This window comes from Panulirus ornatus, chromosome 20 (genome assembly GCF_036320965.1).
Source record: "Panulirus ornatus isolate Po-2019 chromosome 20, ASM3632096v1, whole genome shotgun sequence".
Taxonomy (NCBI): domain Eukaryota; kingdom Metazoa; phylum Arthropoda; class Malacostraca; order Decapoda; family Palinuridae; genus Panulirus; species Panulirus ornatus.
Genome location: NC_092243.1, coordinates 10,838,484 through 10,855,983, shown reverse-complemented (window position 1 = coordinate 10,855,983; position 17,500 = coordinate 10,838,484). Strand labels below are relative to the sequence as shown.

At 43.3% G+C, this 17,500-nt stretch overlaps 1 protein-coding gene across 1 annotated transcript in view; it reads left to right on the top strand.

The window, feature by feature from the left end:
* LOC139755926 (uncharacterized) overlaps nt 1-17,500 on the top strand; it is a 34,255-nt gene that overhangs the window by 2,962 nt on the left and 13,793 nt on the right. Inside the window, 3 exon segments of the mRNA XM_071674696.1 lie at nt 2,829-3,329; nt 3,938-3,958; nt 3,960-4,989. Of these exon segments, the coding sequence (XP_071530797.1) occupies nt 3,162-3,329; nt 3,938-3,958; nt 3,960-4,989 (1,219 nt within the window). The 5' untranslated portion in view covers nt 2,829-3,161.

Below are 17,500 nucleotides of genomic sequence, written 5' to 3'. Positions count from 1 at the left end.
TGATAAATTTGTCTATGTCTTAATCTTTCAGCCCGTTTCGAATCGGATTCGTCTAGTTGCCTCTAACTGAACCGAACTGATATATCCTGGGTGTGAGTTGTTCAAGACTACCGCTAGAGGGGCGTCATCGACACAGATGATGCCCATTGCTCATGGCAACAACAACTGGTGTTGGGGGGCGAGGAGTGAGGGAGGGAGGGAGGGAAAAGTCAGCTGTGTAAGTTAACCATAGTTCTGGCGAAAAAACCCTTGGGCTCTTGTGGGAACATGGGTGACGTCGCGGTGTTGTGATAACGATTTCTGCGGTGCGTTGGTCCAGCAAGTTACACAGCAGCAGTCTATTGTGACCTCTGGTATGCCTAGTTGTTACGGGCTCTTATATTAGGTCGGTTCGTACACACTTCGTCAAAGGTGTTGCTCATGTAGCTTTGTATGTAAGTGGACAGTTTATCCCTTAAGGGCCTCTGGAAACCGCAATCTTATTTTCTTTTTTCCTATCGCAATCGCAATGGCTGAGGTGGTCCTTTTTTGCCCCCTCCGGAAGCCATATTGATGAAGGTTATAGAGTTCTTCAACCTAAGGCTTATAATTCTTTCATGGATTTTCTCTTGGGCTTTTAGGAGAAATGTAGGGCGGTAATTCTTCAGGGGCTGTTTCTAGCATTCCTGGTTTTGGCTTATCCTTTTCACCCTGGCCTCTGTGAACCTTCGGGGCATCGCAAGTTTCCAGTGACAAGCATGATATTGTAGTTACTGTAAAGGTATCGAACCCCTAGTGGAGGTAGCGTTCTGATTTGCCTCATATCTCTTTTACTCTTTCCCCGGGGGTGAGTTCTTGGTTTTGTGGATGGCTGTGCGGAGTTCGGGGCGAATCCTATTGTCATCGAGGGGCAGTTGTTAACGGTACAAGTCGGGCTGAGTCTATGGCCTATTTCTCTTTCTATGGTCTTATCTTTGTTCCGAGATAGAGGAGAGAGAGAGAGAGAGAGAGAGAGAGAGAGAGAGAGAGAGAGAGAGAGAGAGAGAGAGAGAGAGAGAGACTTGGTTATTTCTGCGTCGCGATCTTCGTCGGTCTGTTTTCTTCAGTCGTTAATCTTGAACGCTGTTCCCTATGCGTTCATCGTTGAACTCGGTTCTCACGCCTTCATCATCATCATCCTCAGTTTTGTTATTGTTGTCTTCCAGATAGCTGATGTTATTTCCTGTGGGGTTACCTTGTAAGCATCTGACACTTGGACAAATGCCTTCGTCTGCGCAGGGGACTTGATCGTATTTCTTCTTGTGCAGATTATATCGTTCTCTTTATCATTCAGGTCTGCTGGAGGCCTTTACGTTGTGGGTACAGAACGTATACGTCTAGCAGAAGGCGTGGGTGTAGGCTGGGGATTCTGGTGAAACTGTATTTAGTTTCTGTTATTTCTTAAGTAGGAGGAAGGTAGTATTAATGTCTTGTGTCTACTGACGAGGTTTGCAGGTGCTAACCGCGGTATTACGATGGTGTTATCCCGCCTGCTTGACTCCCATGTAGGTCGGCGGGCTGAGTAGGGTGTTTTCTTTCTGATACCTAAAGAGACTCCAGTTGGCCTTCTGGGAAGCCATCCGCTGCGTACCTGGAGTGAGTAATGGAGTGGTTGGCGCAGTGGCTACTATGGGAATGTGGCCATTGCCTGTGAGGGACGCCATGTGTCTGGTGTGGATATTGTGGGTAGGGTTCCCATCTCCCAAGTACTATATCATACACCCGTTGTGGTCAGGGCTGACTGACTGAGTGACTCCTCTCTCTCTCTCTCTCTCTCTCTCTCTCTCTCTCTCTCTCTCTCTCTCTCTCATCATATACACAAGGACTCCCCCTTCATTCAAGCATCATATGTCTGTCTTCTTCTCTAGCTTTTTAGACGTATGACTTGTGGTGTTTTCACATAACCCCTTTTTTTTTTTACCACTCGCTGTCGCTGTCCTGCTGATCTTTTAACAATGCCACTGTTATCTCCTCAGCAACCCTACATGTTCCCTACACATGCTACTTCTCCCTTAAAGTCCTCCTATTTCTTTCCAACACTCGACCTTCATGGTGTATGCTAGCGTTCGTGACCGTGACGCATTCAACAGCCGCCCAGGGTCGAGCGCATGGGTTCGAATCCTGGTTGCCGCGGTCGGTCCACAGTCAACCCAGCTGTTCATCCTCCCCTAAGGAATTGGTCGATACATTGGATGCCTGATTAGGATCCACAACGTCTGTTTTCGTTCGCTTAATATTCTTATCATGGTTTATATTTCCTGTAGCCCAAGTTATCTTTCCTATATCATTATCATCCTTCATCTTCACTATTCCCTAATCTGTCTTTCTTTTACATCCCATCTATATACCCTGGAACCCCTTACTTAACCACCCCCTACCCTTCACCCCACCAATTATATTCTCCTATTCACTCTTCCCCACATACATCATTAAATACCATTCATTACTTCGTGCAATTTTCCCCCTCTCTCTCTCTCTCTTCTTTCCCCCTCATTAAATTCCTTTCTCTGCTCCCCTTTCTTCTGTGTAAATGGTGGCGTGAATATGACTTTCAGGAGAAGAGGGATTGTCGGTAAAATCCTGCTTTGTCAGTCAATCAGCAAGACTTTTAAATAGAGGCGAGGATTGCGAGAGATCTTTTACATCATAGAGTTACACAGAGACACAGACCATAAACACCACAAAGACCTCTATGGTCCGTGTGAGGTGGAACTTTCGATGATTAGTTTTCTAAATGACCTTCTGAGGTCTTGGCAAGGTCCTTTTTTTCTTTTTTCCTTTTTCTTTTACCTTCATCCTCATGTTAACAGCATCGCGCAACGTAGCCCAGAGGTGGTGATGTTGCGAATCATGGAATGTATGAAGTACATGGTGATAAACTTGTGGTGACCATAAGGCATATATTAACAATGCCCCGGAACTATCAATTGAATGAGAGGGAAACAACCATCTTGGTTATGTAGCCGAGAATAGCATCAGAATCTACTCCGAGATTCTACTAGTGACTTGTGTAGTCTCGGGGAAATGGAGTCGAGAATTTTGATTCCAAGTGGAGGACTGATGTGTAGATAGAGGACGTTCCTGACGGAGAGGTTGTGGGCCGCTACTGCAGCAGGTGATGGGATCACGAGCCCTGGGGCGCCATGCGAGCTCGTTCGGTGCAGCTGGTGACCTCGTGGTGGGTGGTGGGCGTGTGGGCGGCCCTGGGTATAGCCACGGGCGTGATCAGTGTAGTGACCGTCCTCCAGCCGGCTTGGTATGTCAGATACACCGTCATCCACGCCCAGGAAGCCCGAGGAGTCGCATTCCAGGTGAGTCAAATTAGTGAGTCTCTCCTGTAGGTGTGCCAGAGGACACGCCCTTCGTTCCTAGGGCTAATGACTTGGTGCTGATGGCCAACAGTTCTCAGTTCTCTGATATTCCCACGTACTTGCGAGGAAATTTAGAATTAACCCATATACTCAGAATATAAGTAGATGGTAACACGATTATTAAGGTCATGTTAGTAGATAATAACTACTCTCTCTGATGATCCTTAGTGAAAACTCACCAAGCTTTATGGGAAAGGTAGAGATTCCTTCTTTTTTCCTTACCTCATGGGAAGAAAAGATCTGCCCCGTCTTGGGATGAATTTCATCCTCCCAGATGAAAATATATTCCCACAAGATGAAGTTAGGAATTCTCCAGTTGTCCCCCAAATAGTTCTTCAAGGACGGGATAACGAGAGACTATGCAGTGCTCACCCATTTCTCTCTTTCCTTCGAATGTCAAGGGTAATGCAGATGATATGAGTTGATCAAATAGGTCATTACCCTTTAAGGTCCTAAAGTACTGGCATCCATGCTAGCATACACCACAGCCATAATTGACATCACGACCAACACCTCCCCTTCACGTTGTTCGTTGTTCTCTTCTTCAGGTAGTGGTGTCTTCGGTGGGTCCCCTTGGGTTACTGCCGCTTGGCAGCAGTGGACACCAGCAAGGTGACTCACACTCGCACCAGGGGCCATCACGTCTTCAGTAGACCATCCTCCACGGAGGCCTCCGCCGATCCTGACGAAGGTGTGACCTCCGTCCCTCCTCTTCCGTCGACGTCTGTGGCGCCAGCTCCTGTAGAAGCCTCAAGTGACCTTGACCTGCTGTCGAGCACAGCGTCGCCGGAATCATTTCAGACGACCAAGACTCCTAACGACTCCCTACAAGAGTGGCCGCCTTCAGGAGCCCATTACACTACATTATCCTCCGGGAATGTACTCAGTCACACACCCCTAGCGGGTCCTGCCGACGGGGACGAAGCAGAAGACGCGGGCGAGGATGAAAAAACGCCATTTGAAGGCTTTGAGGCTCCCAGTAACACAGATAAGGATGTTACAGACGAGACCCACGACACAGAGGATATCCTTTTCCAAGTGACCGAAACTGATTTACAGGTGGCTAAGGAGGAGGGTGAGGGAGGGAGTGTAGCACTCCCGCCGAAGGGAAAAATTGAATTTGTGGCATCCGGTGGGGCGACGGGAACCCAAGAAATATCAGAACATGAAACTGCTATTACGGAGGAGAGAAATACGACCCGACATAAGCAGAGTGGAGCTGATGCTGGACAGGAAGTCGATAATGGTAAGGAATTTATCGTCGCGAACACCATGAGTGGTGGGAGAGAGATCGCCGAAAGCAAAAAGACGCCCGCCGGGAAGAGCAGGAAGAGGAAAAACAGGAAGAGAAAGAGGAAGAAAAAGAAGAGATACAGAAAAAGACCAAAGTCCAGAAAGGAGAAGGTTAATGTACAGACTCGCATCCCAAAGGATCGGGATGTCAACAGACAATCTGATGGTACACCATCGGGCCTCATCCACCTCAGCCACCTGGTGACGTCTGGTCAAGACCATCCAGCCAACAGCAGCCACGAAGAAGAGGTCGTCGCTCAGTTCCTCAAGCGTACAGAGGATCGCGAAGATTACTACGAAAATATTGGTGAGTATTAGTGTCTTCTGGCTCGTGTAAGATCTTTTACTGATGCTTTCATATAATATCTCCTATAATTCTAAGAACCTTTACTAATGGCTTTGAATGATGTCTATAATTCTAGGAGCCTTTACTGACGCCTTCATATAATATCACCTATAATTCTAAGAGCCTTTACTGATGCCTTCATATAATATCACCTATAATTCTATGAGCCTTTACTGACGCCTTCATATAATATCTCCTATAATTTTAAGAGCCTTTATTGATGCCTTCATATAATATCTCTAATAATTCTAAGAGCCTTTACTGACGCCTTCATATAATATCTCCTATAATTCTAAGAGCCTTTACTGATGCCTTCATATAATATCTCCTATAATTCTAAGAGCCTTTACTGACGCCTTTATATAATATCTTCTATAATTTTAAGAGCCTTTATTGATGCCTTCATATAATATCTCCTATAATTCTAAGAGCCTTTACTGACGCCTTCATATAATATCTTTTATAATTCTAAGAGCCTTTACTGACGCCTTCATATAATATCTCCTATAATTCTAAGAGCCTTTACTAACGCCTTCATATGATATCTCCTATAATTCTAAGAGCCTTTACTGACGCCTTCATATAATATCACCTATAATTCTAAGAGCCTTTACTGATGCCTTCATATAATATCACCTATAATTCTAAGAGCCTTTACTAATGTCTTCATATAATATCTCCTATAATTTTAAGAGCCTTTATTGATGCCTTCATATAATATCTCTAATAATTCTAAGAGCCTTTACTGACGCCTTCATATAATATCTCCTATAATTCTAAGAGCCTTTACTGATGCCTTCATATAGAATCTCCTATAATTCTAAGAGCCTTTACTAATGTCTTCATATACTATCTATAATTCTAACGACCAAGTGAATTCACTTAACAGACGTAGATAAGTAACTGGAACAGAATGCTTGTTTTCCCTTCGACGTTCGAGAGGAAGAAGGACTTTTAAGTTCCCTTCTCTTATCTGTGTTCAAATCACTAACATTGTGACGACAGTCGGGTCCGTCTTATCTTATGATTCGTTGGGAGGGAAAAAGTTTGGGTCGTGTTTCGTCTGCGATGGCGCGAAAGGCGGAACACGCAAGCGGGCTTGAGGGATCAAAGCTTCATCGCATACGAAGAAATTTATCCGGAACTCTCTGTATGATTGGTTGTCTATGTCTAACGTATGTATGAGCATGTATCAACTATGGATGCACTTGTATTAGGTGTCTGTAATGACCATTTGGTGTCCGTGGTCAGTATAGTAGTCGATGTATGTTCGCGTCTGTATGGAGGCCACTACGACATCCGAACACAACCAAAAAGATTCATTCGGGTCTTAACGATTTCCCAGCTTGGAGTATGTATAGCCTCGCACTCGATGGAGCACTACCGTCTTCCTACCCCCAACTTCCAACCTCCCCCCCAAACAAGACAGTTACCTTTATCCTTGACATCCGAGGAGGAAAAAATAGCGGAAGAACTGCAATGCGTGTCTGCTCACCCAGGCACGTGGAGGAATCGATTGCCGATGGCCAGAGAGAGCGCGACTGTGGGGAGGGAGGGAGGGAGGGAGGGAGGGAGGGAAGAGGGATGAACTTCTACCCACAACGCCCCCCCCCCAGAACCCCCCCTTACCCGGCGGAATATTCGAGACGCGGGACCTCTCCAACCAGCTCTTAATAAAACGTCTCATTATAGAAACACAACCTTTATATATATATATATATATATATATATATATATATATATATATATATATATATATATATATATATATATATTATCATTTTTTCTTATTTTGCTTTGTCGCTGTCTCCCGCGTTAGCGAGGTAGCGCAAGGAAACAGACGAAAGAATGGCCCAACCCACCCACATACACATGTACATACATAGACGTCCACACACGCACATATACATACCTATACATCTCAACGCATACATATACATACACACACAGATATATATATATATATATATATATATATATATATATATATATATATATATATATATATATATATCTTTTCTTTCTTTCAAACTATTTGTCATTTCCCGCGTTAGCGAGGTAGCGTTAAGAACAGAGGACTGGGCCTTTGAGGGAATACCCTCACCTGGCCCCCTTCTCTGTTCCTTCTTTTGGAAAATTAAAAAAAAAAAAAAAACGAGAGGGGAGGATTTCCAGCCTCCCGCTCCCTTCCCTTTTAGTCGCCTTCTACGACACGCAGGGAATACGTGGGAAGTATTCTTTCTCTCCTATCCCCAGGGATATATATATAGAGGGCCGAGGTAACCAGCTCTGAACGATAACAATGTTCGGGGTCGCTTCTTTCTTCTCTTTTTCGTATAGATACATCCTCTCTTCTGTCTCTAGGAGATGGAACAACAGTGAAGGACAAGGTCGTCCGAAACCTCATCCTAGAACTGAGAACGTCCTGCTTCTGGTGTTGGGTCTAATCATTTCTCCTTAAGACTGAAGGTCCCTTGAGATATCCTAACCAGGAGGTAAACAATGCATGTCTTTGCACAACCCATTAGCGTCAGTCACTTGATGACTTACCTCAAATATAACCATGTGACCTGGAGGGAAATGGAATCCCTCGATCATAGACGAGTTATGGATCATTTCTCTCAACATGAATACCGCATTAAGACGAGTGATACAACATGTATGAAGCAATAGACGTGTTGACTCGAGCCAACATATATATATATATATATATATATATATATATATATATATATATATATATATATATATTATCCCTGGGGATAGGGGATTAAGAATACTTCCCACGTATTCCCTGCGTGTCGTAGAAGGCGACTAAAAGGGGAGGGAGCGGGGGGCTGGAAATCCTCCCCTCTCGTTTTTTTTTAATTTTCCAAAAGAAGGAACAGAGGGGGCCAGGTGAGGATATTCCAAAAAAGGCCCAGTCCTCTGTTCTTAACGGTACCTCGCTAACGCGGGAAATGGCGAATAGTTTAAAGAAAGAAAGAATATATATATATATATATATATATATATATATATATATATATATATATATATATATATATATATATATATATATATATATATATATATATATACGTGTGTGTGTGTGTGTGTGTGTGAAGTAACATTTTGTTACGGGGGAATGTTTTACGCTCGTGTTGCCTCGTCTCTTACCCTTGAATATATGCACCATGTCTTTTATGTGTACAAGCACACATACCTCCCAGCGTAAGCCAGGTACCCGCTATCGACCCTCCACGAGGAAAGGATTAACTGCGTTGTTGGCTATGGACCGATTACCGAGACCAGGATTCGAACCCAAGCGGGCCCGTGCGTGACTCATGGTCAACAACTCTAACCATTATAAGAGAATGCAAACGTATGTACGGTGTGTTTAAGTGTGTGTGTGTGTGTGTGTGTGTGTGTGTGTGTGTGTGTGTGTGTATGTGTGTGTGTGTGTGTGTGTGTGTGTGTGTGTGTGTGTATGTGTGTGAATAAGTCTGCCTGTATATGTGCATTTGTTGTGTAGACATATGTATATGGGTGTGTATGCATATCATTACTGTAAGGTTGCACAACACCCGAGGATAATACGAAACATTAGCACACATGCAGATATACACATATATGATTTAAGCATAGATATACGCATGCCAACACACACACACACACACACACACACACACACACACACACACACACACATCCATATGCACACAGAAAAGTTCACACTACACATACATACAGATGCTCATACAGACAAACAAACATACTTGAGTACATATTTACAGACACACATACATACATACATACGAGTACATCCATATATACATGATATGCACACATACAGACATACATACGGACATTGACACACACACACACACACACACACACACACACACACACACACACACACACAAGTAAGTGGCTAAGTACATTAGCTTGATAGTGTTTCACACAGCCTAGGTATATATAAACTTGTCTTCTATATAAACTTGTCTTTTATTAAATGATCACTATATCGTGTTCTGATCCTAACTTCCCTGTGAAAGATGACTCGCACTTGTAATAACTTTAAATCAGTATTAATGACTATTGTTCATTATCTTTGATGAGAGAGGACGATAATTTCTTGCTCCCACATGATCTAAGTTATACTTCACGTTTGAGTAATTCAAGAGTGATTCACTTCGACGAATAGGATCAACCAGTGATGTTTCTTTTATTTTTTCCTTAAGGAATCACATGCAGTGAGCGTTTCTGATCCTTTAGTGACTGCAGTGATAAAAGGAATGAGATGGTGTCTTGAAGGGTGACATCCCGGACCAGACGAACAAAAAAGCGTGTACCTTATGGGTGTCGATCCTTCTCAGTCATTCTTTGCCAGAGCTTATAAAGTATTGAGCATCTATGGTCAATAAGATCACGCTAACCTTCGGATATCTATTACTTTCGAAGGTGATTCGTAATGCTATGATATCTATATCGTCACATATCCAACAGTTACACTCGTTTGTGTTGGTCTAAAGAACATAAGACAAACGATAGTATCTGAGCTATGATGTGGGGGGGGGCCTTGTGAAGTGGGGGGGGGGACCTTGTGAAGTGGGGGGAACCTTGTGAAGTGTGGGGGTCTTATGCAGTGGGGGAACCTAGTGAAGTGTGGGGACTTTGTGAAGTGGGTGGACCTTGTGAAGTGGGGGATCTTGTGAAGTGGGGGACCTTGTGAAGTGGGGGACCTTGTGAAGTGGGGGACCTTGTGAAGTAGGGGGGATCTTGTGAAGTGGGGGATCTTGTGAAGTGTGGGGACTTTGTGAAGTGGGTGGACCTAGTGAAGTGGGGGGACCTTGTGAAGTGGGGGGACCTTGTGAAGTGGGGAGACCTTGCGAGGTGGAGGGAACTTGTGAAGTGGGGGGGGGGAGCCTTTTGAAGTAGGGGGCTTTATGAAGTGGGGAGACCCTGTAAGATGGGGACCTGACTCGGTAAGCTAATATGTCTGACCTACGAGGCCAGAACTTAAGCCTCAGTGAGAAACGAGAACTTAAAGTATGTGTGAGGAAGAACTTAGGCGCGTGGCAAGAGAACTTTAAGAGGTTGAAGAGAGAACTTGAGGCGTGTGAAACGAGAATTTAAGGCCTCTTCAACGAGAACTAAGGCGTGTTCAACGAGAACTGGAGGCGTGTTAAACGAGAACTTAGGCACTCAAAACAAGAACTTAAGTCATGTGAAACGCAGATTCAAGGCGTGTGAAACGAGAACTGGAGGAGAGTTAAACGAGAACTTAGGCACGCAGAACAAGAACTTAAGGCATGTGAAACGCGAATTCATGGCGTGTGAAACGAGAACCAAGGCGTGTGAAACGAGAACCAAGGCGTGTGAAACGAGAACCAAGGCGTGTTAAATGAGAACTAAGGCGTGTGAAACGAGAACTAAGGCGTGTGAAACGAGAACTGAAGCGTGTGAAACGAGAACTAAGGTGTGTTAAACGAGAATTTAAGGCATGTGAAACGAGAATTCAAGGCGTGTGAAACGAGAACTAAGGCATGTGAAACGAGAACTAAGGCGTGTGTAACGAGAACTTAGGTGTGTTTAACGAAAACGTAAGGCGTGTGAAACAATAACTTGAAGCGTGTCAAACGAGACCTTACGCTGTGTGAAGCGAAAACTTACTGTGTGTAAAACGAGAAATAAAGGCGTATGAAAAGAGAACTTAGGCGTGTGAAACGTGACCTTAGGAATGCAGAACAAGCCCTTAAGTGTGTCAAACGAGAGCCCTGGCGTCTGAAACAGATATCTAAGGCCTTGTCAAATGAGAATCTGAGGCTTGTGAAACGAGACTTATAGGCATGTTAAACAAGATCTTGAGGCGCGTGAAACGAGATCTCCAGGTGTGTTAAACGAGGTCTTGAGGCGCGTGAAACGAGATCTCCGGGCGTGTTAAACGAGAACCCGAGACGTGTGAAACGAGACCTTAAAGGCGTGGAAAATGAGAACTTAAACGTATGAAACGAGAACTTAAGTTCCCAAGTGCACTTTCGTGCAATGATCACATCATTATATATATATATATAGCTTCGTCTCTTCGATGTATATCAACTGACTGTTATATGTCTCTTTTGTGTCTCCCCTGATGATGTGATTGTTACACGAAAGTGCACTTGGGAACTTTTCGTGTCTCATTTTCCCCGTGGACTCATAGAAATATATATATATATATATATATATATATATATATATATATATATATATATATATATATATATATATATATTCATCCATCTATTCTATTTATCATACACAATCATTGTTTCCCGCGTTAGCGAGGGATTCACCAAACCAATATCTAATCCAGTGAAAGCGATCATGCAAAGAGTTTCCTCGTCTGAGAGTCAAACCCAAGCCCTGATGGCTTACCTGAAACCAAGGCGTCAATAAACCCACTTACGTCTGGTTAAAGAATCTCCCAGGAGCTTTAACGGGCTCGTTATTCTAAATTTTGCACCTTTTATCATCCAAATATTAGGGTCAATTTGTCGCTTTCCCTGTCGCAGGGGCGAGGGTGCATATGTGTATGTGTGTGTGTGTGTGTGTGTGTGTGTGTGTGTGTGTGTGTTGCTTGCGGTTTTCGTTATCAACAATGAATGTTATTGGCCAAGGGATGGGGTGGGGTGGTAGGATGTTGGGTTAGGGATGAGGGGGTGGAGGAGAAGGGATCTCTCTCTTTCTCCACCGAGGGAAGTCAGAAGGCATTGTTCAGTCTCGTTTTAAGCTTACGCGGGTCTTTGTCGAGGTGATGTGTGTGTGTGTGTGTGGGTGTGTGTGTGGGTGTGTGTGTGTGTGTGTGTGTAAGTGTGATTAAGCATTTATAACTACCCCTTTGAACTGCACGGGGAGGGGAGTTATACACTCGTACAGCCACACATTTCTTGAGCCTTCTCTACTACCATACACCTTTTCAATCCTCGATGTGCTGTCGTTTTTAGAACTCCCTCATTCAGCCTGTTCCATTCACATTCATTATTCCTGTACTGCACTACTACTGTATGTCGATCCGAATAATTTTCTTCATCAGTATCGTAGTATGGCCTCTGCTTGTTCTACCCATGCATCCATCGTAGAAATGTTCACCGTCTACGTCATGGAGATGGGTTAAAAACGTAAAGGATGGATGTGATCAGGTCACCCCTCATTCTTCTCTCCTCCATACTGAACACATCTAAGGCTTTTAACTTTTCTCCGTAAGTCATCTCTCTTCATTCCGGTACCATTTTCCTTTACCTCACCTGGACCTTCTCTTTTAGAACTTTGTGGCTCTTTAAGTGCGGTGAGCAAACTTGAGAAGCGTATATTCAAGTTTGGGTCTAATGGACATAGGATGCAAACATCTTACCAAGTATTTCCTGAACCATATTCTTAAGAGCTATTTAAGCATATTCAAACCTCAGCCCATTTGATAGAGGTTCGCCCAATATACGTCTATTGTTCCCTTCCACTAGGAAAATCTATCGATCGAAAGCGTCTCTCCTTCTTTCTGTCTGGAGATCCATCTTCTCTACCAGTCTCCTATGTGTCCTCTTATGTGTAGTGTCAAATGCATTCCGGCAGTGTTAGTGTCAAATGCTTTCCGGCAATCCAGATATAGTCAATCCTTTGTCTGAAAAGGGAGCTCACTCTCTCTTAGGGATCTGAGAGGTTCATTACACACCATCCTCTGCCTCTGAAACCATGTTGTCTCCCACTTAGGTAGCTTTTCCTTTGCATAAGTCAGGCATTTGATTTCTCATTATAGTTAATCCTTTGCAGACAACGTTCTTCCGGGAAACTGGACAATAGTTCATTGCATCTTCCTGCTCTCCTTACTAAGAGATACGTATGCGTGTGTTTTATTGCTTAGGTCTATCTTGCCTATCTATCCTGTACGGAGAAGGAGTTCTACACTCGAGATTAAACCTGAGATGCATATCTTGAGTTTTGTGTTAGATGTGAACATTGCTGAAGGTTTCCTTAACTAGGAACACCAATGCAAGTCTAATATATGTCAGCCAGCAGACAGTTGGTCTTCTAAAAATGGGACTTTGGCAACAGCTCAAGGGACGATTTCGACACACAAATCTTTCTCAGTCATAGATTCCTGTATCTCGTTTTCTGTTGGAAGATAACCATCCTCTGGTTTTTTTTCGCTGTGAACCCTCTTCGTTACTTTTGTTCGAGGTGAACTTCATTAACATGTAGTAAAACAGCTTTGGAATCTGTCAAGGACCCCTTACAAGTTGATGCAGTTCTCTACGCTCTTAACTTCCTTCGCGACCTCTGCATCATATGCAAACAAGAATATCTAGGAGTCCATGCATTCAAGCAAGTCATCAATATAACCTTACAAGCACTAAACAGTCGATCTTCCCAATACAATGTTAAACTCCAACCCACTAGACACACACACACACCCATCAATAACCACACTTTCTAGACAAACTCGGGGTCACACACACACACACACACACACACACACACACACACATACCTTCCCGCGTGCATTCTGGAGGGACATCACACAACACTACGACCTTTTCAAACTCCTGTATCAACCCAAGACCCTTTCTGGCCACGATGTAACTACAAGAAAAGAAAAAAAAGAAAGACATTCGAACACTTAATACTCACTCGCTCTGCAGCACGTGCTCGCAAACGCACACAACACTTTATGACCTATGGACCCGACTGGTGGACGTGGCTAGCTTCCTGGGCAGTGCAAGACGCCTCAGTAAAGGACAGACGAGACTCCTTTGAGAGTGGCGCAGGAGAGAGTAAGCAGTGCAATGGATATATCTCACAGCAAGATACTCTATAGCACAGCGTACCAATTGAACCATACGATTCTTTTCCCATGACTGATGTGTGTGTGTGTGTGTGTGTGTGTATGTGTGTGTGCGTGTGTGTGTGTGTGTGTGTGTGTGTGTGTGTGTGTGTGTGTGAGCATCGTGAACACCACTTTCCCCCGCAGTGGAGGTGGAAATATGAGCCCTGAATGCAATGCCACCTCACCCCCACCGGTCGGGCCGCTTGCGGTCAGGCACATGATGGAAAGAACGCGAAGCTTCATTGCATTATGTCGGACGCGATCGTTTGGACGAGGTCGGGCGTGCTAATTAGTTTTCATGGGGGATTGGGTGCTAATTGGATGGGGAGGATGAGGAGAGGAGGAGAGGGAGGGAGAGAGGTAGTGTTGGGTGTGGGGTGTGTGGGGGAAGGGAAAGAACGTGGGTGTGTTTATGAGCATTCGGGGTGGGAGGGCATCCATCACTCGTTCACGGGGCGTGGTGGGTAATTGGTTCCCGATCCCATCCGTAGCTTTAACCCAAATCGTGAGCGGTCAACTCTTGCCTGGGAAAATGACAACTTCTTCATTGTAATCTTTTTGCTATTCACACACACACACACACACACACACACACACACACACACACATATATATATATATATATATATATATATATATATATATATATATACATTGGAAAGGATCACAATTGAGTGCATGATCAAGTATGTTCCTATGAGTCCAAATGGCGTCCTAGCTACGTCTCGTCGTTGTATATCAACTGATTGTTGTATTTCTTTTTTGTATCTCCCCTGATGATGTGATTATTACACGAAAGTGCACTTGGGAACTTATCGTGTTTCATCTTCCCGTGGACTCATAAGAATATATATATATATATATATATATATATATATATATATATATATATATATATATATATATATATATATATATATATATATATATATATATATATATATATATATTGTCATCTCTGTTTTGCGTGCTTTTGGATCTGATGGCTATGTACGACTAATTGGTCATTAAACCAGCTATCGAATACTCACGTCAAACATAAATCAAAAAGTTGTTGTGTTGGTTCACTGCAGCGCTCGTGTATTAACAAGTTATACATTGAAGTGTATCAAATACACTCTAATGTATCATACACGCAGTGTATCAAGTGAATATTTTATTTTCTTCTAATTTTGTAATTGAATTGACGTCCGATTTTTCACTATAATAGCCCTCCTCACGCGAGAATGACCTTTATTCATTCCTGTTATAGATTTTAATCTATCGAAAAAATTTTCGTGTATGAGAACCCGACAGTCGACAAATGTTACAATTTAAAACCATTTATTCTACTATGCAGTGGAGCTATTTTGGACAATCTCTCTTTAATCACCTTACTTACATAATTGAAAAAAAAAGTATTAATCACGTCTGTAAACGATTATAAAAAAATAATTGAATTTAATCTACCGTTATAGCATTGAGAATGGGATGTTAGTAACGTAGATATATTGAACCAGACTAAAGGTATTTAGCCCCAGTGGAGATTTCGAGTGGGTTTTGGGGGTGATTCTGGTGGTGTCTGTGGGTACAGGGAAGAAGAAGAAGAGGAGGAGGTGGAGGAGGGGAGGTGAGGAAGTGTGGGTGTATGATCATGCAGGCGAAAGCCATTGAATGAATCTATTGATCCTGTGTCCTGTGTTTACCTCGTGACCTTGGCTCATGTAGGGTCAGTCGCCAACCACGAAGCTGGGCTGGCCCCAGGCGAAAGAAAATGAAAAAAATGAAAAAAAAAAAGAAAATGTTAAAAGAATATTTGATCATTGCTAATTACGATGCGTGAGAACCGAGACGTACATACATATGACATGAGGAATGAAATGCTTCTGTTCTTGGTTCGCTGTTGTGATATGTCTTCACTGTTGGTGGTTCTCTGTTGTGATATATCTTCACTGTTGGTGGTTCTTTGTTGTGATATATCTTCACTATTGGTGGTTCTCTCTGTTGTGATATGTCTTCACTGTTGGTGGTTCTCTCTGTTGTGATATGTCTTCACTGTTGGTGGTTCTCTCTGTTGTGATATATCTTCACTGTTGGTGGTTCTCTGTTGTGATGTCTTCACTGTTGGTGGTTCTCTGTTGTGATGTCTTCACTGTTGGTGGTTCTCTCTGTTGTGATATGTCTTCACTGTTGGTGGTTCTCTCTGTTGTGATATGTCTTCACTGTTGGTGGTTCTCTGTTGTGATATGTCTTCACTGTTGGTGGTTCTCTGTTGTGATATGTCTTCACTGTTGGTGGTTCTCTGTTGTTATATGTCTTCACTGTTGGTGGTTCTCTGTTGTGATATATCTTCACTGTTGGTGGTTCTCTGTTGTGATGTCTTCACTGTTGGTGGTTCTCTGTTGTGATGTCTTCACTGTTGGTGGTTCTCTCTGTTGTGATATGTCTTCACTGTTGGTGGTTCTCTCTGTTGTGATATGTCTTCACTGTTGGTGGTTCTCTGTTGTGATATGTCTTCACTGTTGGTGGTTCTCTGTTGTGATATGTCTTCACTGTTGGTGGTTCTCTGTTGTGATATGTCTTCACTGTTGGTGGTTCTCTGTTGTGATATATCTTCACTGTTGGTGGTTCTCTGTTGTGATGTCTTCACTGTTGGTGGTTCTCTGTTGTGATGTCTTCACTGTTGGTGGTTCTCTCTGTTGTGATATGTCTTCACTGTTGGTGGTTCTCTCTGTTGTGATATGTCTTCACTGTTGGTGGTTCTCTGTTGTGATATGTCTTCACTGTTGGTGGTTCTCTGTTGTGATGTCTTCACTGTTGGTGGTTCTCTGTTGTGATGTCTTCACTGTTGGTGGTTCTCTGTTGTGATATGTCTTCACTGTTGGTGGTTCTCTGTTGTGATGTCTTCACTGTTGGTGGTTCTCTGTTGTGATATGTCTTCACTGTTAGTGGTTCTCTGTTGTGATATGTCTCCACTCTCGCTGGCTCCCATGACTTGTCCTCACTATCACTGGTTCTCTCCTATGCCTGTAGTAAAGCTATACATATATATATATATATATATATATATATATATATATATATATATATATATATATATAAATATTTTTTTTCCCCTCCTCCTCTGACACAGACAGCAGCAGCTGTCTGGTGAATTACCATGTTTTTTCTTTTTTTTTTTTCTCTGAGGACATTTTTCAGTCTACCTTCGGCTCCGTGGTGAATGATTCCCCTTGGCTTATCGTGGCGCATCGGGAGCGAGAGGAATTTATAATCACGCGTTGTCGACGCATTTGGTAAAGGACGTGATGTCGCTTACCTTGGTATTACACGTCTGAGTTGGAGTGGCTCACTGTGCCCAACGAATGGAATCCCGGAGTTGTGGGGGGGGGGAAGAGAGAGAGAGAGAGAGAGAGAGAGAGAGAGAGAGAGAGAGAGAGAGAGAGAGAGAGAGAGAGAGAGAGAGAGAGAGAGAGAGAGGTAATCCAAATGCCCGATGAGCGTTTTCCACAGTTCGCTGGTTCGTAGGATGTGACTGGACGTGTATATATATATATATATATCTCCCTTGACTGGTCCTTTTGACTAATTACAGCTTCATTCTCCTCTCCCTCAGAGATATATGACAGCCTGGTAAATTAAAGGCTGTCT